The sequence below is a fragment of the Phocoena sinus genome, chromosome 1, assembly GCF_008692025.1.
Source record: "Phocoena sinus isolate mPhoSin1 chromosome 1, mPhoSin1.pri, whole genome shotgun sequence".
Taxonomy (NCBI): Eukaryota; Metazoa; Chordata; class Mammalia; order Artiodactyla; family Phocoenidae; genus Phocoena; species Phocoena sinus.
The window spans coordinates 118,104,400-118,128,690 of record NC_045763.1 but is presented as its reverse complement, the minus strand read 5'-3'; the positions used below and the strand labels follow the sequence as shown (position 1 = coordinate 118,128,690).

At 44.4% G+C, this 24,291-nt stretch overlaps 1 protein-coding gene across 1 annotated transcript in view; it reads left to right on the top strand.

Annotated features, from left to right (window-relative positions):
• The window catches only part of CD244 (CD244 molecule), a 30,652-nt gene extending 7,519 nt beyond the window's left edge, over nt 1–23,133 (top strand). The window contains exons 2-9 of the mRNA XM_032633893.1: nt 11,464–11,802; nt 11,892–12,167; nt 13,616–13,723; nt 14,167–14,234; nt 16,357–16,410; nt 18,961–19,026; nt 20,432–20,488; nt 21,554–23,133. Of these exons, the coding sequence (XP_032489784.1) occupies nt 11,464–11,802; nt 11,892–12,167; nt 13,616–13,723; nt 14,167–14,234; nt 16,357–16,410; nt 18,961–19,026; nt 20,432–20,488; nt 21,554–21,634 (1,049 nt within the window). The 3' untranslated portion in view covers nt 21,635–23,133. The remainder of the gene's footprint in view (nt 1–11,463; nt 11,803–11,891; nt 12,168–13,615; nt 13,724–14,166; nt 14,235–16,356; nt 16,411–18,960; nt 19,027–20,431; nt 20,489–21,553) is intronic.
• Nucleotides 23,134–24,291: the final 1,158 nt, after the last annotated feature.

Here is a 24,291-nt window from a genome sequence, read left to right as displayed (position 1 = left end):
CAGAGGTTCCAGTGATCCCCTCTTCTGATACAATTAATTTGTTGGAGTGGCTCACAGAACAGTGGGAAACACTTACTTACATTTACCAGTTTATTAAAGGATATGATAAGGGATACAGATGAACAGCCAGATGAAGAGATAAATAGGGCAAGGTCTGAAAGAGAGCTTCTGTTCCCTTGGAGTTGGGGTTCATCAAACTGGTAGCTTCCCTAAACTCGTGCTATTGGGATTTTATAGGGGCTTCCTCATGTAGAGGTGATCAGTTATTAACTATTAACTCCATTTCCAGCCTCTATCCCTCCTCCGAAGGGTGGGGAATGGGGTTGAAAATTCCAAGCTTTTAATCATGGCTTGGCCTTTTTTGTGATCAGCCCCTCCCACCCAGGAGTTCATCCAGAGTCATCTTAATAGAATAAAAGATGCTCCTGGTGCTCTCATTACTTAGGAATTTACAAAGGTTTTAGGAGCCCCATGTCAGGGATGGGGTCAAAGACTAAATACTAAAGCAAGAGATGCTTTTATCACTGAGAAATTATAAGGATTTCAGGAACTCTGTGCCAGGAACTGGGGGGAGAGAATAACGTATATATTTCCATTATCTCACAAAACCAAACCAGCAAACCAAAATAACAGCTGGTGTTCTTCCTGCGGTAGCTTCTTTCCTAGATCCTTTTTAGTTGGAGACAAACCCTTCTTAAGCGTATAAACTAATACAGTTTATGTGAAAATATAATAGAATAGTATCATTAAAAAATGACGACAATGGCAGTATAGCATCAGGAGTGTAGATCACATATTTGATTCCTTAATAATTTAATAGTTTTAGTTCATAACTTAATCATTCCCTGTACACTCTATATTCAGTTTTTAAAAATTAATTAATTAATTAATTAATTAATTAATGGCATGTGTTGGGTCTTCATTGCTGCTCGCGGGCTTTCTCTAGTTGCGGTGAGTGGTGGCTACTCTTCATTGCGGTGCGTGGGCTTCTCATTGCGGTGGCTTCTCTTGTTGCGAGCATGGGCTCTAGTGCGTGGGCTTCAGTAGTTGCGGCACGCAGGCTCAGTAGTTGTGGTGCGCAGGCTCTAGAGCGCAGGCTCAGTAGTTGTGGCGCACGGACTTAGTTGCTCCATGGCATGTGGGATCTTCCGGGCCAGGGCTCGAATCCGTGTCCCCTGCATTGGCAGGCGGATTCTTAACCACTGTGCCACCAGGGAAGTCCTATATTCAGTTTTGTCACAATGAAGGAGAACCAGAATGAAGGCTCTATGTTTTGATCTGATAGTGGTTATTCAGGAGTTTACTTTATAATTATTCATTATACTATGCATTTATATTTTAGGCACCCTTTAATATTTGTGCTACCTCTCAATTTTACAAAAGGTAAAAATAAAATAAAACCATCACAAGCCCCTAAAAACTAAACTCATGTTCTATCACCCCACTCTCCAGACCTGCTGGAGAGAGCTTTATTACCATCCTTAGCAGACCCATAAGCCAGAAGTATGGGTGTCTGTAACAATGCTGCTGTTCTGTCTGTGATGCCCTCTTCCATACTCCTTTCTCAGTCCGCCTGGTAGGCCTGGGTGCCTCAGGCAGCGCCTAGCTCACCTCCTCTGGGAAGTCACTCCTAATGCCCCAGGGAAGAGTAGAGCATGCTTTCCTTATGCTTGTGTCACACCTTGGGCATACCCCCATAGCACATTTCACATCAAGTCTTAGTTGGCTGTTTTAGGTTTATCTTCCTCTAGACTGTAAGCACAGTAAAACAGAGATTGTAACTTTTCCTTTACGTCTTTGCCCAGTGCCCTTAATTGTCCCCTTCTCCAAAATAGGAGTGATATTACAAATATCTACTTACAGATATGATATGGGCAACAGCAATCATGAGAGATGCCAACTCTGAGCAACCTGGAAAGCTTTATTTGGTGTATTGGCTGAACTTCTTCCCTGCCTTTGGGCAAGATGCACTCGTTCATGCACCAGTAACCTTCGCTGTTCACTGCTCCCATATTACACTTATATGCTTCTGTTTTGGTCCTGTTCTCTTCTTATGATTTGGCTTTCATTTCTTATTTAAAATCCTGCCCAGCACTATAGATTTTGGTTTTGTGGCAAGCATTTCTGGCACCCAACCTGGAGCCCTTAAACTTGGCATTTCATGTTGGTCTTGGAGTTGGCTCCTCTGGGATACTCAAGATCCATCTGTAGTCTCGGCCCTTTTTCTGCCTTAGATGGGGTGGAGTTTTAGATACCCATTACTTAGCCCAGTGCCTGGCCAATGAAATATGTATCCATTGGTGTGGCTCCCTCTCTACTGAGCCTTACCCTTGACCCTTCATATGACTGACACTGCTATTGCCAGTTAACCAGTCTTGGGAGTTCCATATCTTCCTTTAGCACTTGCTTGTTATGTATGGGGGGCATTTCTATATTTCTGTGTACCATTCTATTTGCAACTGTCCCCAACTCTACTTGCCTAGGTTAATCTCTTGAATGTAATTTGGTTGTTTTATCATCTCCCATTTCTATAGTCTGTGAAGGTGATGTCCTGTTTCTAGGAAATTAAGACTTATCATATGTATGTATTTCTTTGCAAATGCTGCCAACCACTAAGACCATCTTGCTTAGTTCTTCTATCTCTAATATTCTGCCTAAGGGCTGCACCTTCTGCTTGATTCCCTGTCCCCAGAGGAGCTGTGAAGTTGCAGTTCCCCCTACGCAGAATGTTTTTTTCTGTAGCTCTTCGCTTGGCTGGATCCTTCATTTCTACCATTTCTTAGCTCAGATGTCACCTCCTCAGAGAGGTCTTCTCTGGCCATGAATCTACCAGTCACTCTGTTATATCACCTTTTAAAACTACCTTCATGGCACTTATGCTTCTCTGAAAGGATCTTGTCTCATTTTTCACTTATTTATGGTGCGTACCCCAACTGGAGTCTAAGCTTCATGGGAGCAGGGACCTTGTATCTCTTGCTCACCCCTCTAGTCCAATGCCCTTGAGCAGTGGTTCTCATTTGGGGACAATTTTGCCCCCCAGGGGACATTTGGAAATGTCTAAAAACTTTTTTGTTTGTCATGAATGGGGCAGGGGTGCTGGCATCTAGCGGGTAGAGACCAGGGATGATGTTACACATCTTTACAATGCACAGGACGGCTCCCGCTTCCTCTGCAACAGGGAATTAACAGGCTCCAAATGTCAAGTGTTGAGTTTAAGATATCCTCCCTAGAGCAATACCTGACACACAGAGAGTATTCAATAAATAATTGTTGAATATAGGAGTGAATAGTCTTCTCATTGCCTCAAAGGGGCTCACTGATTCTTATAGATGTACCTGGAACCTAGGTTTAGAACATCTTTGTTAATCTGTAAATTTGCCCAACCTATTCTCTAGTCTATTTTACCTGTGAGAATTTCTGATACACTGATTTCTGGTTGTCATTTGAGTAAGTATCAGGAAGAATTTTCTAATATTTCACCAAAAGGTAGTGCAGAAATCTCCTGTTTTTCCACTCTTGCTGTGGTAATGTTTCCACAGTGGCAACATCTTACTTTGCTCTTATCAAAGTACATTTTACTAAGTTTAATGATCAGAACAGCTCTCTGAGAGGTAGTAATTACTCCTTTTTTACATTTTGTATTTTTATCAAGATATAACTTACAGTAATGTACAAAAAGTTTAAGTGAATAGCTTGATGAACTTTTACATATGTATGTACATGTAACCACCACCCATCTCAAGATGTAAAACATTTCTAGCACTCCAATAGTCTTCTTTGTGTCCCCTCCTACTTGATAATCTCTTCAGAGTCAACCAATATTCTAACCTCTTACCATGGATTTGTTTTTTTTTAATTTTGAATTTCGTATAAGTAGAATCATTCACTATATACTTTTTGGTGTCTGGCTCCTTTATTAATAACCAAGTCAAAAAGATCCATCCACATTTTTGCTTGTAGAAGTAGTCTATTCTTTTTTTTAAAAAAATTAATTAATTTATTTTTGGCTGCATTGGATCTTCATTGTTGCGTGCAGGCTTTCTCTAGTTGGGTGAGCGGGGGCTGCTCTTCATTGCGGTGCATGGGCTTCTCATTGTGGTGGCTTCTCTTGTTGCGGAGCACCGACTCTAGGAGCGCGGGCTTCAGTAGTTGTGGCATGTGGGCTCTAGAGCGCAGACTCCATAGTTGTGGCACAGGGGCTTAGTTACTCTGCGGCATGTGGGATCTTCCCAGACCACGGATCAAACCCATGTCCCCTGCATTGGCAGGCGGATTCTTAACCACTGCGCCATCAGGGAAGTCCCAGTTTATTCTTTTTCATTGCTATTATAACAGTCCATTATATGAATCTAACATGATTTATTTATTCATCTAATGATGACTGATATTTGGGTTGTTTCCCATTTTGAATTATTATGAATAAAGCCAATATGAACGTTCTTGTATATATTTTCTTGAATATGTACAAATTCTCCTGGGTTATAGGTCATATGTAACTTTCTTGAGTATGTACAAATTCTCCTGGGTTATAGGGCATATGTAACTTTAGTTTTAAAAGATATTGTCAGTTTTCCAAAGTGGCTGTACCAATTTACACTCCCATTAGCAATGAATCAGAGTCTCAGTTGTGCCTCATCCCTGTCAACACTTGGAATTTTCAGTCTTTTAAATGTTAGCCATTTTGGTGGGGATATAGTAGGGTCTCATTGTTTTCTGATATCCAACAATGTTGGGAACCTTTTTGCTGCTTGTTGGTTAACTGGGTATCATTTATTTGCCAAGTGCCTGTCCTAGTCTTCTGCCTTTTTTTTTTTTTTTTTTTTGGGGGTTGTCAGTTTATTTCTTACTGATTTTTAGGAATTCTTTATAGACAGGTATACCTCGTTTTATTGAGCCTCACTTTATTGCACTTTGCAGATACTGAGTTTTTTACACATTGAAGGTTTGTGGCAACCCTGTGTCACACAAGTCTATTAGCTCCACTTTTCCAACAGCATTTGCTCACTTTGTGTCTCTTTGTCACATTTTGGTAATTCTCTCAATATTTCAAACTTTTTCATTATTATTATATTTGTTATGATGATCTGTGATCAGTGATCTTTGATGTCACTATTGCAATTGTTTTGGGGTGCCACAAACTGCACCCATATAAGATGGTGAATTTAATCAATTGTTAAGATGACAACAAAGGATTCAGAATATTACATAAACTTAGTTGATGAAGCAGCAGCAGGGCTTGAAAGGATTGACTCCAATTTTGAAAGAAGTTCTACTGTGGTCAAAATGCTGTCAAACATCATTGCCTGTTACAGAGAAATCATTTGTTAAAGGAAGAGTCAATCCATGTGGCAGAGGAGGCTCAAGTAAAGGGCGGAGCCTGACTTTCCTTCTCCAACCCACTACTCACCATCTGGGCAGAGACTACTTCAATGTGCATGGTGTGAGGGTGTGCTCTAACTTCATTGATTTACATGTAGTTGTCCAACTTTCCCAGCACCACTTGCTGAAGAGACTGTCTTTTTCCCATTTTATATTCTTGCTTCCTTTGTTGATGATTGACTGTAGGTGTGTGGGTTTATTTCTCGGCTCTCTATTCTGTTCAATTGATCCGTATGTCTGTTTTTGTGCCAATATCACACTATTTTGACTATTGTAGCTTTGTAGTATTATCTGAAGTGTGGGAGGGTTATGCTTCCTGCTTTGTTCTTTTTCCTTTGTATTGCTTTGGCAATTCTGGGTCTTTTATGATTCCATACAAAATTTAGGATTATTTGTTCTAGTCCTGTGAAAAATATCATAGGTATTTTGATACAGATTGCATTAAATCTGTAGGTTGTTTTGAGTAGTATTGCCATTTTAACAATATTAATTCCTCCAATCCAAGAGTATGGGGTATCTTTCTATTTCTTTGAATCATCTTTAATTTCCTTTATTAATGTATTATAGTTCTCAGCATATAAGTCTTTCACCTCCTTGGTCAGGTTTAATCCTAAGTATTTTATTTTTCTTTTGGTGTGATTTTAAAAGGTATGGTTTTGTTACATTCCTTTTTTGATATTTCATTATTAATGTAAAGAAATGTAACTGATTTCTGTATATTAATCCTGTATCCTGCTACCTTGCTGAATTCATCTATCAGTTCTAGTTGTTTTTGTATGGAGTCTTTAGGGCTTTCTCTATATAGTATTATGTCATCTGCATATAATGACAATTTTACCTTGTCCCTTCCAATTTGGATAACTTTTATTTCTTTTTCTTGCCTGATTGCTGTGTCTAGGATTTCCAATGCTATGTTGAATAGAAGTGGTGAGAGTGGGCATCCTTGCCCTGTTCCAGATTTTAACAGGAAGGATTTTAGCTTTCCACCATTGAGTATTATATTGGTTGTGGTTTTGTCATAAATGGCTTTAATTATGTTGAGATATGTTCCCTCTATACCCACTTTCGTAAGAGCTTTTTTAAAAATCATGAATGGATGCTGAATTTTGTCAAATGCTTTTCCTGTGTCTGTTGAGATAATCATGTGGTTTGTCTTTCTTTTATGAATGTGGTGTATCACATTGATTGATTTATGTATGTTGAACCATCCTTGTGACCCTGGAATGAAATCAGCTTGACCATGGGGTATGATCCCTTTTATGTAATGTTGGACTCAGTTTGTCAATATTTTGTTAAGGATTTTTGCATCTATGTTCATTAAAGATATTCACCTGTAATTTTCTTTTTTTGTGGTGTCTTTGTCTGATTTCAGTGTCAGGATGATGATGGCTTCATAGAAGCCATGAATTTGGGAGTATTCCCTCCTCTTAAATTTTTTTTGAATAGTTTGAGAAGGATAGGTATAAGTTCTTCTTGGTATATTTGGTAGAATTCCTCAGTGAAGCTGTTCACTACTGGATTTTTGTTTGCAGAGAGTTTTGTTTTGTTTCATTTTTAAATTACAGATTCTATTTCACTTCTAGTGATCAGTCTATTTAAATGATCTGTTTCTTCTTGACTCAGTTTTGGCAGGCTGTATGTTTCTACAAACTTGTTCATTTCTTCCAGGTTGTCCAGTTTGTTTGCATATAACTATTAGTATTCTCATAATCTTTTTGTATTTTTGTGGTATCTGTGGTTAAAATTTCCCTCTTTCTTTTCTTATTTTGTTTATTTGGGTCCTCTCTCTTTTCTTCTTGGTGACCTTGGCTAGAGGTTTGTTGATTTTGTTTACCTTTCCAAAAAATTAGCTCTTGGACTTATTGATCTTTTCTATTGTTTTTTTTTGATCTCTATTTTATTTATTTCCTCTCTGATTTTCATTATTTTCTTCCTTATATTGACTTTGGGTTTTGTTTGTTCTTCTATAATTCTTTTAGGTGGTAGTTTAGGTTGTTTGTTTAAGATTTTTCTTGTTTTTTGATGCAGGCCTGTATTGCTATGAACTTCTCTCTTAGAACTGCTTCTGTTGCATCTCATAGATTTTGTAAGGTTGTGCTTTCATTTTTGTTTGTCTACAGGTATTTTCTGATTTCTTCTTTGATTTCGCTTTTGATCCAGTGGTTTTTTTTTTTTTTTTTTCCCGATACGCGGGCCTCTCACTGTTGTGGCCTCTCCCGTTGCGGAGCATAGGCTCCGGACGCGCAGGCTCAGCAGCCATGGCTCACGGGCCTAGCCGCTCTGCGGCATGTGGGATCTTCCCGGACCGGGGCACGAACCCATGTTCCCTGCATCGGCAGGCGGACTCTCAACCACTGCACCACCAGGGAAGCCCGATCCAGTGGTTTTTTAAGAGCATGTTGTTTAGTCTTCATATGTTTGTTCTTTTCCCGTTTTTCTTTCTGTGGTTGATTTCTAGTTTCATATTGTTGTGGTCAGAAAAGGTCTCAGTTGAGTTTATTTTTCAGTTATTTTATATTTTATTCCTACAATTTTCATTTGGTTCCCAAAAAATTCATTTTTTCAGGTAACTATTGCTGCATAATGAAGCACCTCCAAACTTAGTAGTTTAAAACAACAACCACTTATTTAGTCAATGATTCTGCTAGTTGGCAATTTGGGCGGGGCTTAGCTGGGTCATTATTTTCATTTCAGCTTGCACCATTTTTGCATATAGGGTCAGCTGCCAGATTGACTGGGGACGGCTGATCTAAGAAGGCCTCAGCTTGCTGCATGTGATTTCTCATCCTCCAGGAGGCTATCTGAGTCTTGTTTATATGTCAGCTAGACAACATGCCAAGAGAACATGTAGAGGCACATTCCAAGAGGCATGTGCAAGGCCTCTTCAGATCTAGGCTTAGAACTGGCACAACATCATTTTTACTGCATTCTGTTCAGAAAGCCAGCCCAGTTACAAGAGATGGGAAAGTGAACTCTATCTCTTGATGATGGAAGGAGCTGCAAAGTCACATTTCAGGGAGCATAGCCATTTTGCTTTCTATCACACTAGTTCTCTGCTGTAATTCTCAAACATATTTTATTTCCTTGAACATGTTAAACAAAATTACTTTAAAGTTTATGGCTGATAACACTATTATCTAGATGTCCCTTGGATTTATTTCTATTTTTTCTTTTGGTTTTTGGACATGTTTCCTCTTCTTATGCCTGTTTATTTTTTTATTTCATTTTGGACACTGTTGTATGAAAAATTTTAGAAATAGTTTAATGTGCTGGTTTTTGTTATTTTCCTCCAGAAATAATTTATATTTGCCTCTAGTCAGATTAGAAATACTAGAGATATTAGATAATGTTAATCCAATTCAGGGTTGAAATTATTTCAAAACTGGGCTTCAATCTCTGTGAGAGCTGGCCTATTTCTTTTCTTTTCTTTTTTATTAACTTTTTGGCTGCGTTGGGTCTTTGTTGTAGTACATGGGCTTCCTCTAATTAAGGAGAGCTGGGGGCTACACTTCATTGGGGTGCATAGGCTTCTCATTGCGGTGGCTGCTCTCATTGTAGAGCATGGGCTCTAGGTGTGCAGGCTTCAGTAGTTGTGGCACACAGGCTCACTAGTTGTGGCCTGCGGGCTCTAGAGTGCAGGCTCAGTAGTTATGGCACATAGGCTTAGTTGCTCCATGACATGTGGGATCTTCATGGACCAGGGATCGAACCGGTGTCCCCTGCATTGGCAGGCAGATTCTTTTTTTATTTTTAAATTAATTAATTCATTAATTTTTGGCTGTGTTGGGTCTTTGTTGCTGTGCGTGGGCTTTCTCTAGTTGCGGTGAGCGGGGGCTACTCTTCGTTGCGGTGTGCGGGCTTCTCATTGCGATGGCTTCTCTTGTTGTGGAGCATGGACTCTAGGGTGAGCAGGCTTTAGTAGTTGTGGCACACAGACTCAGTAGTTGTGGTACGTGGGCTCTAGAGCGCAGGCTCAGTAGTTGTGGTGCACAGGCTTAGTTGCTCTGCAGCATGTGGGATCTTCCAGGACGAGGGCTTGAACCTGTGTCCCCTGCATTGGCAGGCAGATTCTTAATCACTGTGCCACCAGGGAAGTCCTTGGCCTATTTCTTCTTCACCCTTACTCTTAGTGTGTAGACCTTTATGGTACAAACCCCAAATCTGCTGGATTTTAGGTATACCCACTTCCTCTCAAGAGGTTCCTGAACTCCATGTTCTCTTAGTTCCTTGAGCTTATTGTAAGCTCTGCTTAGCTTCTCAGCATTTCAGATGCTTTTTATGGACTCAGAAGATGCCTCCAAGGGGCAGCAGTCAAAAATTCTGGTTTCACCTCTCTGAGTTTCCTTCTTCCAGATCTTGGCCCTATAACTTTATACTGCTTTATTAGCTCTCTGATGCCATTAACAACATACTTTTTTACTTTGCCCATTTTTTCTAGTTATTCTCAGTGGGAGCATTGGTTAGCATGTCTTAATCTGGTCTTCCATAATCCGAATTAGAATTCTTTAGATGATTATGTATCTCAACCTTAAATGTATGCTGTGGCATGAAAGCATGTTCTATTTCCAGATCACAAATTCTCTGGAGTCAGGAACCATATCTTACACATGAAGAGGCCCTGCCTTTTCAGGGCCCTCATTACAGTGGGGACTCAGTAAAGACTGCATAATTGGTGATGACAGTTCATGTCCTTTTTGTAGGTTTAGTAATTATTTTTCTGTTCACCTTTGTTCTCAACATCTTTAGGCAGTGCTAGGACCTCAAGAGACGAAGTCACAGAGATGTATATCACAGTCTCTGCTTTTGGCTTGGTAATAAGCAGAGCCAGTCCAAATCATGGGACTATGAGTAGGAACCTCATGTGTTTTACTCTTAGGAGTGTCAAATCAGAGGAACATATTATATTAACCAGATTGTAATTACGAGTCCTTTAATTATTTACTTAGTCTCTTGAGAAAATGCTGACCTGAAGGTATGGTTAGGAGTGAGTGCATTTATAATGCACGTGGACATCTAAAGATCTCTCTCCATCGCTCTCTTCTCAATGTCCTCCATTTTAACAGATCTGTTTGTATAACTATCTCCTTCTTCTATTCTCTCCTCCAAATTCTCCCTGACCCTTTTCAACCTGCCCAGACAGACCTTTTTATTTCCAGCATCCACTGGGCCATGCCGCATACCTTCCTTGCCAAAAATGGCTACAAGGATTTCTACTTGTTTTCACTGATTGCACTGGAGTACTCTAGGGTAGGCAATGACAAGCAGCTCTACGTCACATTCTCACGGTCATTAGCCCCCATAATGGTCCTTAGAGAGGGATGTGCTAGGATATGCCTTGGTAATGTAGTTTTATTTTTCTCTATTTGTTTTCTACGGAGCAATCCTGTGGATACTTTCTAGTAACTAAAAAATTGGCAAACACTAATGAATAAAGACCACAATCTTATGTGCAAAGTGCTACAAGAAAGGATTATGAATCTAGTTCTATAAGGACGGAGGATGGAGGAGGGAGCCATTAGTTCAACTTGGAGGGTTAGTCTTATTAGGTCTGGCCATTAAGAATTTCCAGCAGTCACTGATGGCCACTGTTGGTTGCCTCAGCACTGCAGGGAAGGAGTGACATCATATATGATATTTATAACATTGTGGTTAAGAATTCGTCCTCTAAAGCCAAGTTGACTGGATTTTAAGCTCATCTTTCTCACTGTGTAACTTGGGCCAATTACTTTTAAGTTCTTTCTAACTCAGTTTCCTAACCTGTAAAATGGGGATAAGACTCTTTTAGGGTCATTGTAAAGTGAAATAGTAAAAATATGTAAAGTGTTTAAAATCTATCTGTCCCATAATAAGAACTCAGGAGATTTTAGCTAGTATTACTGGCTTGTGGGCCCTTCAGGCACAGAGCGTGGAGGGAGGGGAGGCAGATAAGGGAGATACACTTTCAGGTTCTCTTAGACTTTGGGCTCCTCATAGGCATTTCCATCCTCTTGGTTTAAGGGAGGTCACATCCAACAACCCACAATGCTCAGGCTTGAAACTTTTCTTTCCACCTCCAGCCTGGGTTCTCTTTCCTATAATCCCTAGGTTCTGCTGATCATGTGGTTGGAATCTCGGGAGAGTCTGTCTGGTTACGGCCCCACAGCATACAGATAAGGACATACTCTGTTATATGGAAGATGAAGCCATACTCAAATTCAAGCTGCTATCTCATACACTCTTGGAAGAATGTTTCCAGCCAGAGCGATGTAGGGAAGAGTTTGAATTGGACTTCAAATCATTTCAACAATAGACTGAGCTTTATAAGAGAAAACTTAACTCTTCTCATCACCGCAGTTCAGCAGCAGGACAGTGGCCTCTACCTCCTGGAGGTCACTGAAGACACTGGGAAGGTTTGGAGACATAAGTTCCAGGTTTCTGTATTTGGTGAGTCCTCGGGACAGCTCATACTGCACCTCTGACTCCTGCAGGGCTTGTATTTCCAGCACCTTTCTGATCAACATCTCTGCTTCCAGATCGTGTTGAGAAGCCCCAGCTGGTGGAGAGGTGGAAGGTCCTGGACAGGGGGATGTGCCAAGTGACTCTGTCCTGCTCAGTCTCCAGAGGTGGTGATGTGAGCTATGCTTGGTATAAAGGGACTGAGCTGATTCAGACACCCAGGAACCTCACCAAACTGGAGGAGCAGATTGATGTCGGTGGTTTGCACACATATACCTGCAACGTCAGCAACCCTGTCAGCTGGGCGAACCACACCCTCCAACTCACACAGGGCTGTCTGAATGCCCACTCGAGTAAGTGGAGCTCTTTGCGCTGTAACAGGGGCTGAAGGTGTGGGACCCCACAGCCAGGCTCATGTGCAAAGGAGGCTTGGCTCTGAGATCCCTTGGCTGCCTCCCCCAGGGCTTTGCAGTCCTTCCCCAGGGAGGTCCTGGCCTCTCGGCACACAGTTTCCATAAAGCCAGGGCTGTCTTTGTCTGGGAAGAATTTTATCCCAATAAAGAATCTCCTTCTGGGAGATGTGCATTTCTCCTTCATGTAGGGAATGCTTACTTGTTTGGTGAGTCGCAGCCCTGCCATGATTCTGATCATCACTTCCTTTCTCTGAGAGACTGATGGAGATCTACTTTCTCCTCCTGAGTGATAACTCCCCCAAACCATAGAGCTCCCCAAGAGGTAACTATGCTGTACACAGTACTCTGAGTCATAGGGCCATCAGGATGATCTTGGGGGTAACTAGAAGAGTTCTTGTGTCTTTTTTGCTTATGCACATCCTGAAGTTACCCCGAGTTAAGTTTACACCACTATTGATTAGGTAAACAAAGAATTACTGTGCCATCAGCGTGGGCATGACGGGGAAAAAACAACCCCCAGTTCCCATACTTAAGGAACTTATAATCAAATGGGGCAACACACGAAGCATTCATGGGCAAAAAAGAAACAAGCAAGCTGAAGTAATGTGGAGTGACAAGGACACTGGAGTTTGGTTCATGCCAGCCATGGCTCCATCATTCACTAGCTCTGGGAACTGAGGCTGATGCATTACTTCTCTGAGACTCAATTTTTCTTTTGGGTAAAATTGGGGATGATAATAATAAGTACCTCACAGGATTGTTGTTAAGGTTAAATGAGATAGTGTTTGTCAAGAGCCTAGCCAGCTGGCATCTGGAACTTTAATTCATTTCCCTTCTCCTCATGTTGGCTGGGTTATATAAGAGGCTACACGTGTGACTCAAATGTTAAAGTTTGAATGAAGAGCAGTGAAAGCAAGAATAGCAGAAGGTGAAATGGAAGACTTGCCTGGCACATAGTAGGTGTGCAACAAATGTCTGTTGAGTTAAAAACAAAAGAGTGAATGGATTAACATTTGCTGTGCCAGATGTTTTACATATATTAGACTGCGTAATTAACCCCCATGTGTAGAAAACATTATCTCCTTTCTGTAAGTGACAAAACAGAGGCTCAGAGAGTTTAATTAAGGAAGTTGCCCAAGGGCACAGAGGTTATAGAATTAGAATCGAGCCTGGCCTCTGAGACACTAATACCCAGACTCTTAGCATCACTCAGGGGAGGTCACCCAATTGAGAAGAGAGATGACTTTGATGGTGAATTCACAGGGTGCGAGGAGACCAGCCATTTGAGAGAGGAGTGTGGGTTTTGAGACAGTCCCTGCAGCAGACAGGTGGGAAGGGAGAACAGAGAGGGCTTAGCACTCAGGCCTGGTGCCTTCCATATCCCTCAGATTTCATCTTTCTGTCCACTTTGGTGAGCACCATGGTTCTCCTAACGGCATTGTTCCTGGGCGCCTTCACCTGCTTCTATGTGCGGAGGTGGAAGAGGAAGCAGTCACGTAAGTGGGGGGTTCCTAGGAGGCGTGTTGCCTGATTTGTCATCCCCAGTGGCATGTACCTGGGAGCACAGTACCTGCTTTTTCTTGGGGGCATTGAGGTATGTGTGTGTGTGCTTGGGGGAGGGGAAGCAGTGGCTGCTGGGCCCTCTCTCCCAGGTCACGCCTTCTGGGGTGGCTGCTGGATGTTTACCGTCTGATCCCCAATGTGCAGCTTTACCTGCACTCTGCCTGGCCTGACGGAATAGGTATGTCGGGGCAGGTTGCTGCCACTGTGCCTTTCGGGTATCCTAGGAAGAGCACTGATCTGCCTCCTTTCTAGAACTTTTCTCAAGGTCTTGGTCATCTGGGATGGAGGGAGGATTTCCAGAAGCAGAAGCCTGGACAGGACGCCCTCTGGAGGTCTCTGCAGCTCTTTTCTTTGCTTCTTTGCTTTCCTCTCACAGAGACCAGACCAGAGGAATTTCTGACGATCTATGAAGATGTCAACAACGTGCAAACCAGGAGAAATCAAGTATGGCACCCTAGGGGCTGCGGTTTCTCTCAACTAGTCTGGGAGATGCTCTTGGGAGAATGACCATCCAGAGCAGGGGGTCAAAGAGGACCAGACAATTGTCCTCAGTCCTCCCCATCTGTCTTTTCTCTGACAGCCTCCTAGCTCTGGCCGTGGAGGAAAAGAGGAAATCAAGGGGGCCTGGGTGCAGAAAAAATGAAGGAGGCAGAAGGGGCATCTTGGTGCAGCATCGCACCTGTTGGGGAGGGATGGCCCCCTGGTGTCCTCATTTCTGTCCTGTCTTACCAGCCAGGCTCAGCCCCATGAAGAGTCCAACCTTCTTGTATTTTGTGTCTGACCACAAATTCCCGTGTCCCTGCAAGTCCGAGTTTACTTTTGCGGGTCCCTTGATCGTTGCCCAGGCCGAGAAGGAGGCCAGCCTGAGCAGCCAAAGCACAGCAGTTTCACAGATGCCTCAGTGGTCTGTGCTCACAATGCTTTGGGAGGAAGAGGCCCGAGTCTGGCTGAGGTGCTAGAGAGAGTAACCAGGTTAGCACAAAGGTTAGTTCCTCTGCGAACCTCTCTGGCCAGTCAGTCTCTGCAGGTAGTGGCCAACTCTGCCTGTCATCCAGGGGTGTCGAAGAGGAGGAAACTGCAGGGGGCTGCAGGGGCCCTCATGTTGTTCTGCCCCTGAGCAGGGCAGGATGTGTGACAGGCCTCGGGGAAAGGCAGTGCCCAGCTGAGAAGCCAGGTGGGAAGGGTGATGGGCGTGGGGAGGAAGGGCCCTCTTCCCACCCCTATTCCTGGTGCGTCACCTGCGGGGGCGAGGCAGGAAGTCACAGCAGTGGGACTCTTGCTTGTCACAGGTGTGAGGCCCTGTGAGACCTCATAGAACAGAGAAGCAGCTTCCCAAAGGTCTGGGCTCAGTGGGAATTAGGAATCAGTGTGGCTCCCCTGGCCTGTTTCCTTGCCACACCCATGGAATATTTTGGGGCATGAAAAACAAAAGGAGACTTTGTTTCTCCCATCATTACTGGATGCTGGTACAAATTCCTGAGAGCAAGTGCATCTTCCTACAGCCACAGATGCCCAAATGCTCAGTAAAAATAACCTTGCTTCCCCAACAAAATGAAGGTGACTTCAGATTAAGTAAAACGGAGGAGAAGACAAAGGAAAATAACTACTCAGAGTAAGAGAGACCTCTTGGGGATTCAGGTCTGTTACTCAGCATCTGATTCAGGGCTTCCTCCCTCCGTGGCCACATCTCTCTATGGCCTGTCCCTACTGTCCCCAAGGTTCTGCTTGAAGGCCTAAATCTCAAGCTTCACGTGCTCTCACTTTGGGCCCCAGCTCTGACCTTTCTGGAGACACTTCACTCAGGTCTGGGCAGAAGAGAAAAGCACAAACTCCTGTTTCTTGCCAGATGCCAGTGACTCCAGCCTCCACGGACGGCTCATGTTTCTCTGCTCCTCTTAGCGTCTTCCTGCTTCTGGGGAGTTCAGCTTCTTCCTTGTCTAATGGACTCTAATGGTCTCCATGGGCTCTCCCCCAGAGCCCCGCCTGGCAGTCTGTGTTCGGGTCGAGCAGCATGAAATGCCTCCAGCCCCAGTCTCCCGTGGGACAGGACTGAAGAGGGAAGCAGGAAGGGCATGTGCTCCCTGCCTTTGGCCTCGCTCCAGGGCTCCACCCAGCACCACCAGCACGGCTCAGAGGCTGGCTTGAGGCCAAAGGCAAGCTGGCCACCAAAGCTGGATCTAGAGAGGGGGCTTTAGAACATTTAGAGTGCCTGAATTTGTGTCCTTATAGGTACGACTCAGATTAGAGCCCCACCCAAAGCTCTGCCCATTATCAGTAGTTATGTGGCAAATTTAGTCAGAAAGTCAGCAAAGGCAAGTTTCTAAGTTACTCAAGTAAAGCAAGTGACAGGAGACCCTTTGGGGCGTTCCTCACTTCTGACACTAACTGCTGCACGGTGAGTCGCTCCTACTGTCTCTCCCTACCCTGAGATGCTCAAAGGACACCTCCCTCCCAGGTTCCTGGGAGCGCCTCTTCTTACGCTGTTTCTCCCCCACTCCATCCAAATTCAGACAGACACAGCTGTCTGCTCACGTTACCATATGTCCTTTTACTATCTCTTGTGCAGGAGCAGAATTCCCCTGGAGAAGGGAGAAGCATCTACTCCATGATCCAGTCCCAGGTAACACTCCGGTTTCTCGAATCCATTCTGTACCTGTCCATGGGGTTTCCTAATGCCTCCTAGACACTCACACCCTTGAATGGCAGAGTAAGACCTTGGTGCTCCTGGAGTCCCGGAGACAGCTTGGCCTCAGCTGCATTAAGTTGTTTGTAAAGATGAGTGTGATTCTGGAATGTCTTGACAGCTGAATAGAGCTGGAAAGTCTGATGCAGACATTCTTTTCTCTTCCATGCCTGGTAGCAAGCGTGGTCCAGATAAAGTCAGTGGGAGGAGGAAACTTGTCAGGGGACTCAACTTCTGTTTTCCCTCCCTGTTGCTTCCAATACTTGGGGGCCTTGCACTTTTTATTCCTGCCCTTGATTATACCTGTTTTCAGGAGAGAATGCATCTGTGTTGTTCTCTTTTATCTAATTATGACTTAACAATAGCATTTATTAAGCACTTAACATGTCTATTTTCTTATTGAATGTCACAAAACAACCTCATGAAGTAGGTCTAATAAAAAAAACCCCATTTCGGGGACTTCCCTGGTGCCGTAGTGGTTACGAGTCCGCCTGCCAATGCAGGGGACACGGATTCGAACCCTGGTCCAGGAAGATCCCACATGCCGCGGAGCAACTAAGCCCGTGCGCCACAAATACTGAGCCTGCGCTCTATGGCCCATGAGCCACAACTACTGAGCCTGCATGCCACAACTACTGAAGCCAGTGTGCCTAGAACCCATGCTCCACAACAAGAGAAGCCACTGCAATGAGAAGTCCGTGCACCACAACGAAGAGTAGCTCCCGCTCTCCACAGCCAGAGAAAGGCCGTGCGCAGCAACGAAGACCCAACAAAGCCAAAAATAAATAAATTAAAAAAAAAACCCATTTCGTGGATGAGGAAACAAACTCAGAGGTTAACTAACGTGCTCAAGGCCACATAGCTGTGTTGCGGCAAAGTTGAGCCAAATTGTTTCCGAGTCTTCACTCCACCTCTACCTAGTTCATCTCTAATATTCTGGGATTGTGGAAATTCACCCGTAAACTGGAGAAGGAGCCTGTACTGTAATATTGACTGCTAAAATGACTGTATTGATAATCCAGACTGCTGAGGCATCTCTCGCAAAGGAAACACTGCCCCCTGGTGGCCAGTAATGATAATTTCTGATACAAATGACATTATTTTACCTATTTATTTTTTAAAGAATTAAGACTTGAAGCAGCAACCTCTTCAGCTTGGTGGCTAGGCTGCAGGGCAAAGAAAACTCTTGGGGAATGGTGATAAGCTTCAGAGGGAGATCAAGAAAAGAGGGAAGAGGTGACGGGAAGGCAATGGAGGGGAGAGGAAGAGAGGAGAGAAATGGAAAAGAGGGAGGAAAGGAAGAAGGAAGGTACCCGACCCCTCAGAGGCACTCTGGAATTCCCAAGCTGGGTGTTGCCTACTTCTACTCCCCTTAAGATAACGTGATTCACTGATAATGGGTCAAAGTCAAAGAGAGATGTAAGGACCATTGATATCTGGCAGTTTTCTGGCTTTAGTCACATTGAATTCCAACAAGAGGAATTTAAATAAATGCAAGGAAGAAATCCTCTTAGACTGAGATGATGGTGAGAATGAGATTTCTCCTCTGGAGCATCTTAAAAAGAGGATGCTTACCTGCCTTTGAGGACACCTGGCTCAGGTCCAGAGAGGGAAGGCATGATGTCAAAGGGAGGCACTGAGGTGTTGAGGAAAGAACCTTGGAGAGTCTGAGGTTTAGATCCTGCTTCTACTGTGAGCATACTCTCTGACTTGGGCTATTTACCCTTTTGGAGTCTCATCTGTAGAATGGGGCAAATTATGATTATTCCTATTTTGTAGGAGTGTTATAAGGGTTAAGGGAGAATGCATATACAGAATAAGCACTCAAAAAGTAGCAGCTAGGGCTTCCCTGGTGGCGCAGTGGTTGAGAGTCCGCCTGCCGATGCAGGGGACACGGGTTCGTGCCCCGGTCCGGGAAGATCCCACATGCCACGGAGCGGCTGGGCCTGTGAGTCATGGCCGCTGAGCCTGAGCGTCCGGAGGCTGTGCTCCACAACAGGAGAGGCCACAACAGTGAGAGGCCCGCGTACTGCAAAAAAAAAAAAAAAAACCCAAAAAACAGCTGCTACTTTTTTTGTTTTGTTTTTGTTTTTTTTTGCGGTACGCGGTGCTCTCACACTTGTGGCCTGTCCTATTGCGGAGCACAGGCTCCGGACGCGCAGGCTCAGCGGCCATGGCTCACGGGCCCAGCCACTCCGCGGCACGTGGAATCTTTCCGGACCGGGGCACGAACCCGTGTCCCCTGCATTGACAGGTAGACTCTCAACCACTGCGCCACCAGGGAAGCCCACAGCTATCTTTAATAACAGAGCAGGACTACCTTTCAGGTTGTCTGACCTCCCAACTAGTCCAGGATTCTTTTCACTAACACTTAAACCTGCTGTCTGGGCAAGGTTGAAGGGGAGGAATGGAAGAGATAGATGCCTGCCTCCCCAGGGCTGTGTTGGATCTCTGCTTCTGAAATGGTTTTATTTCTCTTTTCTGTAGTCTTCTGCTTCCACATCACAAGATAACGCAAATACATTGTATTCATTAGTACAGTCTTCCTGGAAGGTAAGTCTCCTCCGCAGGTGCTCTTTATGCAGATACGTATTTTGCCTGTGCATATGCAGGCATGTGTTTGCAGAGGGTGTGTGTGTGTGTACTTCTGAGTGAGTTGTCTTCCACTGTGTGTATCTGAGTAGCTTGTGTTAAATGACTGTGTTTAAATGTTAATGGGTCAACTAGAAATGCCTTTCTGGTTCTGTCTGGAGAAAAAGAACAGCTCTGAGATTAGGAGAAGAGTGGATTCTATAGGAGTTTCTGTGGGAGGCGGAGGACCGTCAAAGACAGAAAGGAGGTGCTTTGTGCAGAAGGACCACAGAGTCCTCATTAGACCAACTGAGGCTATGGTGGGAGATAATGGAGTCATTTCCAAGGCAGGGGCATATAACCTGGAACTGGAGGAGTAGACTGGACGTAGAGAGAAACAGTGTTGACTTTCAGAGAATCAGACAAAGGTCCTGGCCAGTCACCTGCTGGTGGTGGTCTCCAGAACGAGGCAACCCATCACGGTCTCCTTGAATCCTTCTCCAAGCTGAGCTCACAGCTGTTACATGTGCCTGGGACCACAAAGTGGGACATCCTAGTGCCCATGGTCATATTTCCACCTTGGGGGGTGGGGGGGTGGGAAGAATGTTAATTCCAAGGCTGGAGTCACAGTATGAAGCCAAAACCTTACCACGGTAGTATGGGAAGTTTGGAATCTGCCGAACTGTGGAAGTGTTGAGTTCATGTGTGTCAGGATCCTGTGTTTGTGTCAAATGGGGGAGAGGTTTGGGAAGATTTTTAGACTTTTCACTCACCTTCCTTCTAATAAGTCATCAAATCAACTTGGATTCTACCATGAGAGGTATTTATATTTAAAGTATACACTAGAGTTTATGGACGTATAGATGGTCACGGGCACCATGATCACATGCTTTTGTATTAGGTTGTGAAGGCTCTGTAGACTACTGAAGAGTTCCTACACTGTCTCCAGTGTTTCACCATGTTCAGGGTATGTGCTAGGATTGGTACTTATGTATGTGCCAGAATTGTTTACACTAAGGTGTGTATGTATGCTATGTGTTGAAAAGATACACGGTTTGAGGCAGTATTTGTAATAGGTTTGTCTGAAGGGGGTGTGTGTGTGTGCTGGGAATGTGTGTATGTGTGGATTTTAGGGGTCTGTGGGTGTGGAATACTAAACTCTTTTGGTTCAGAAATGTCATATCATAGGCAAGTATGTACTGTGCCTTCTTTGGAAACCGTAAACACCATTGTTTACTCCCGGGGTAGGAAATTCTACTCACTTCTGGCTGGGGACACTTTAGGGACTTTCTGGGCCCTGAGTCTCCTTTGGGAGACTCTCACATCAGTTAGGAGTGGAACATTTCTTAACTTGAAATTAAGCACTCTTTACCCTCTGAATTTCCAGTCTGGATCCAAGAAGACGAACCGCAACACTTCCTTCAATAAAACTATCTCTGAAGAGGTAAGGAGCTCCTCTGAATGGGTTTAGTGCTCATAGCATAGCCCTGAACTCATACACGTGTGAAAAGTCATACATAGAGTCTCAGGGTTGTAGGGATTTTAGGGATCTTCTAATCCAAATCTTCATTTTAGAGATGAAGAAACTGAGGCTCAAGGAGAGTGATGGTCTAACCCAAGATCATATCATATTTTGGAGTTTGACCCCTGTTGGGGAGATAGAGTTTTAAATTAGGGCTAACCCCAGGCTAGTTTCCCAGCTGTGTGCCACACACTGGACATCTCTCCTTTCTACGGGTATGTGTGTGTTGGGGAACGGGGAGCCGAGAAGGGAGGATAAATGAATTTAAATGATTTTCCCATTAGTAAGTAATTGAGAATCGTTCCAGGATATAGGTGATCTTCAGCTGCTGCTGGGATGGACACTGCACGAAAGAGACCAACGAGCCCGGTGGCCGAAATGATTCCCATCAGGCCATTTAGGGAATGGAAAGTAGGGGCTCAATGTTTATTGGAGGTTTATTGCATATATATATATGCCTGCCAGTGTCTTCATGTGAACTATCTAATTTAATCCTCACAGAATACTATGAGATAGCATAATTATACTTCCCATTTACACCCAGAGAATTTAAAGCATGGAGAGCACCCCACCCATCAGCCTCATTTAACACCTGAGCTTCCACCTGTGGCCTGATAAAGATGTTACCCCTGGTCACAAGGGAGAGGGTAGATGGGTGCCTGCTGGAATTTCTGGCACTTGAGCTGCGGCCCTACAGTAAAGCCAGCTGGACAGGCCAGGGTTGTAAAGGACACCATGTGGGCCAAAGCATTCTAGGTGGGTCACGAAGAGGGGTGGTGTGGTTAAAGAGCACTAGAAATGGAGCCAGAAGAACTGGATTCAAGCCCTCCTTTACTTCTTACTAGTAGTTGACCCTGAATTATTTGCCTTACCCACCTGAGCTTCCTTTTCTTACGAATTATGAATCAGGATAATAATTCATAGCCCATAGGGTTGTTATAAGGATCTCTTAGTGGGAGGGTCTGAAGTTCTCCTTTTCTTCTGCAGGTGGGAAAGAAAGCATCCAAAGCTGAGAACCCGGCTCGACTGAGCCGCAGGGAGCTGGAGAACTTCTGTGTATATTCCTAGTTGCCGCAGCTGTTCTCACCTTCCTTACAGTCCAGCTTCTGTTACAATGGATGACACCACATGACTCTCTGCAGAGCAGTTCCTAGTCTGGAGAGGATATGAGAGTTTGTGCATGGTCTATATTTTCTTTTGAAAAAATGATTGCTAACAGCCATTATAGGAGCAAGGCTCAACTCACAGACCGGACAAGAATGAGTAGAGATATTGGGTAGTTTCCAAAAACGGACTCAGCAATCCAAGTACTGGTAATCTTTCAAGTGCGATGTAAATGTACGGTGGTGTTATTATTAGCATTAAGATTCCTTTCCTCTGGTTTTCTAATCTATGACTTGTCTTCCTTCCTCCCTAGTCAGGGATGACCACGTTTTTAGACCCTTCCCTTGCCCAGGTCCATCTTCCAAAGAGGAAGGAAAGATAATGGGGATACAGAGGAAAAGAAACAGCCCCCTCTGTGAGGGTGGAATAACTAGCTGTAAGCCAGCTGGTAGGTTCTCCAAGGGGGCCATGCCTGGGCTTTGGTCACAAAAGGGTGTAGGCAGGCGCGAGGGTAGATGGTGCAAAGCAAGCCCATCTCTGAGTGGAAAAGTCACCCAGAGCCCATGCCATCCTGATAACCTGGCAGTGGGACCAGCTTTGTCTACAGAACGAGATTTGACTTACAAAAACACATTATTAGACATCTATTCTGGTCTCTTCACAGTTACAAGCAATATTGTATTTAAGTTCTGAGTCCTGATGTTTCCCATGGCACATGCTGGAGGGAGGGCTCAGACAGCTGAGCAATCGGGAACCAGACACCTTGCTGGGCCCCCCTGAGTCTTCAGGCCAGACCCTTCCACAAGGCTGTGGAGAGCAGGCTGAGACTCTGGCCGAGCCCAGGAAAGAGTAAACTGGAAGAGGGCCTACTCAGGGACCCCCAACAGGTGACATTGCATGGAGCCTGTTCTTCAATTGCCCCACTCTGTATATAAGGTATGAATTTAATATAGAACTGTGTTGTTACTTAGAGGCAGTCTAAATTTCTTTCCTGAATTAAATGTCTGGGTCTCCTCCCTATTCTGTACTTTTCTTCTCTATCGCAGCCAAAGGGCACACGTGGGCCATCAATAAACACGTCTGTTCAACTCCTGCTGGAGAGGAGTCAGGCCTCCTGGTAAGCTGTCAGTGTCTCCCCGCCTGTGTTCACACTGGAATCACAGATTCTAGGGTCCCCAGATCCCAGGACCACTTAGTCTTGGGGGATAAGCCACTTGTTCATGCCCCACTTGATCCCTCTCCCCTGCAGGTGTGTGGTTGGCCAGGCTAGCTTCTTCCTGGAGGCAAGTGTGGACAGACCACATCCTAGAGAAAGTGTCAAGGGTAAAACTTGGAAAATATATGCAAAAGGAAGGGCGGGGGGAGGAGCCGAGGCACCTATTAGGAGCTGAGCTGCTCAGTCAAGGAGTTTGGTGAGAAGAGGGAGTGGGAAATGATAGGGGTCACAGCAGGTCCGATGAATACCAGAGATGTGGACCGTTGCCTGCTGCTGGCCTTTCACATGTCCTGAGTTGCATAGCTCTTGAACTGGCCAGATTTGTTTAAGGAGCAGAAGAGATCCTATGGGCCCAAGACCTTTTGGGATGCTCTATTCTGGAGTGTAATCATTATCATCTTACATGTCTTTGTTGAGCTTCTGTGATAAAGCCTTACAAAGATGATTATCCATGCAATGACCAGCCAATGAGCAAAGCAGTAATTAAGCTCCTGCTGTGTAGGAAGCACTGCCTGGCTCCCTGGGAGTACTCACTTCAGGCCACAGAAGTCATACTGACCCCATGGACCATGTGCAGGGGCGCATGACAGCAGAAACACAGTATTCAGAAACATAAACGGGCTGCAAAGCACATGTAACGCGTGGACACGAGAGTATCATGAATGTAAGTCAGGGGCAGTGTAACTTACAGGCAGGGGGACAGGGCTGAGGCCACAGTTTGGGGGAGAAGAGAGATATTATGGCTGTTATGCATCTAGGCCTGACAATAAGGAGGGAAATTCTTTTGGGTAAATACAGGAGGCTTATTCAGAAGAGGCATTTTAAGCACTTAAAAAATATATCAAATGAGTAGTACACACGAATGGTTTAAAAAATATCTGGCAGTACAAAAAGTATGCCTTAAAAAAATCTCCGGGCTTCCCTAGTGGCGCAGTGGTTGGGAGTCCGCCTGCCGATGCAGGAGACGCGGGTTCGTGCCCCGGTCTGGGAGGATCTCACATGCCGCAGAGCGGCTGAGCCCGTGAGCCATGGCCGCTGAGCCTGCGCTTCCGGAGCCTGTGCTCGGCAACGGGAGAGACCACAGCGGTGAGAGGCCCGCGTACTGCCAAAAAAAAAAAAAAAAAAAAATCCCCAAGCCCCTCCACAGAGGCAGCCACTGATAAGATTTTTGTATTTCCTTTCAGAACTTTTCTTTACCTATATAAACATAGTTATTTTTTTATCCAACTGGTAGCATATGATACACACTGTCCAAGACTTTGTTCTTTCCATTAACAATGTATCTTAGAGCTCATTCTATATTAGCACATATTAGTCTTACTTTCCTTTCTTTACAGAAGTGGCAGGTTTTGCCATTGCATGGGTATACTTTCATGTGCTTACCAGATTCCTACTAAATGGACAC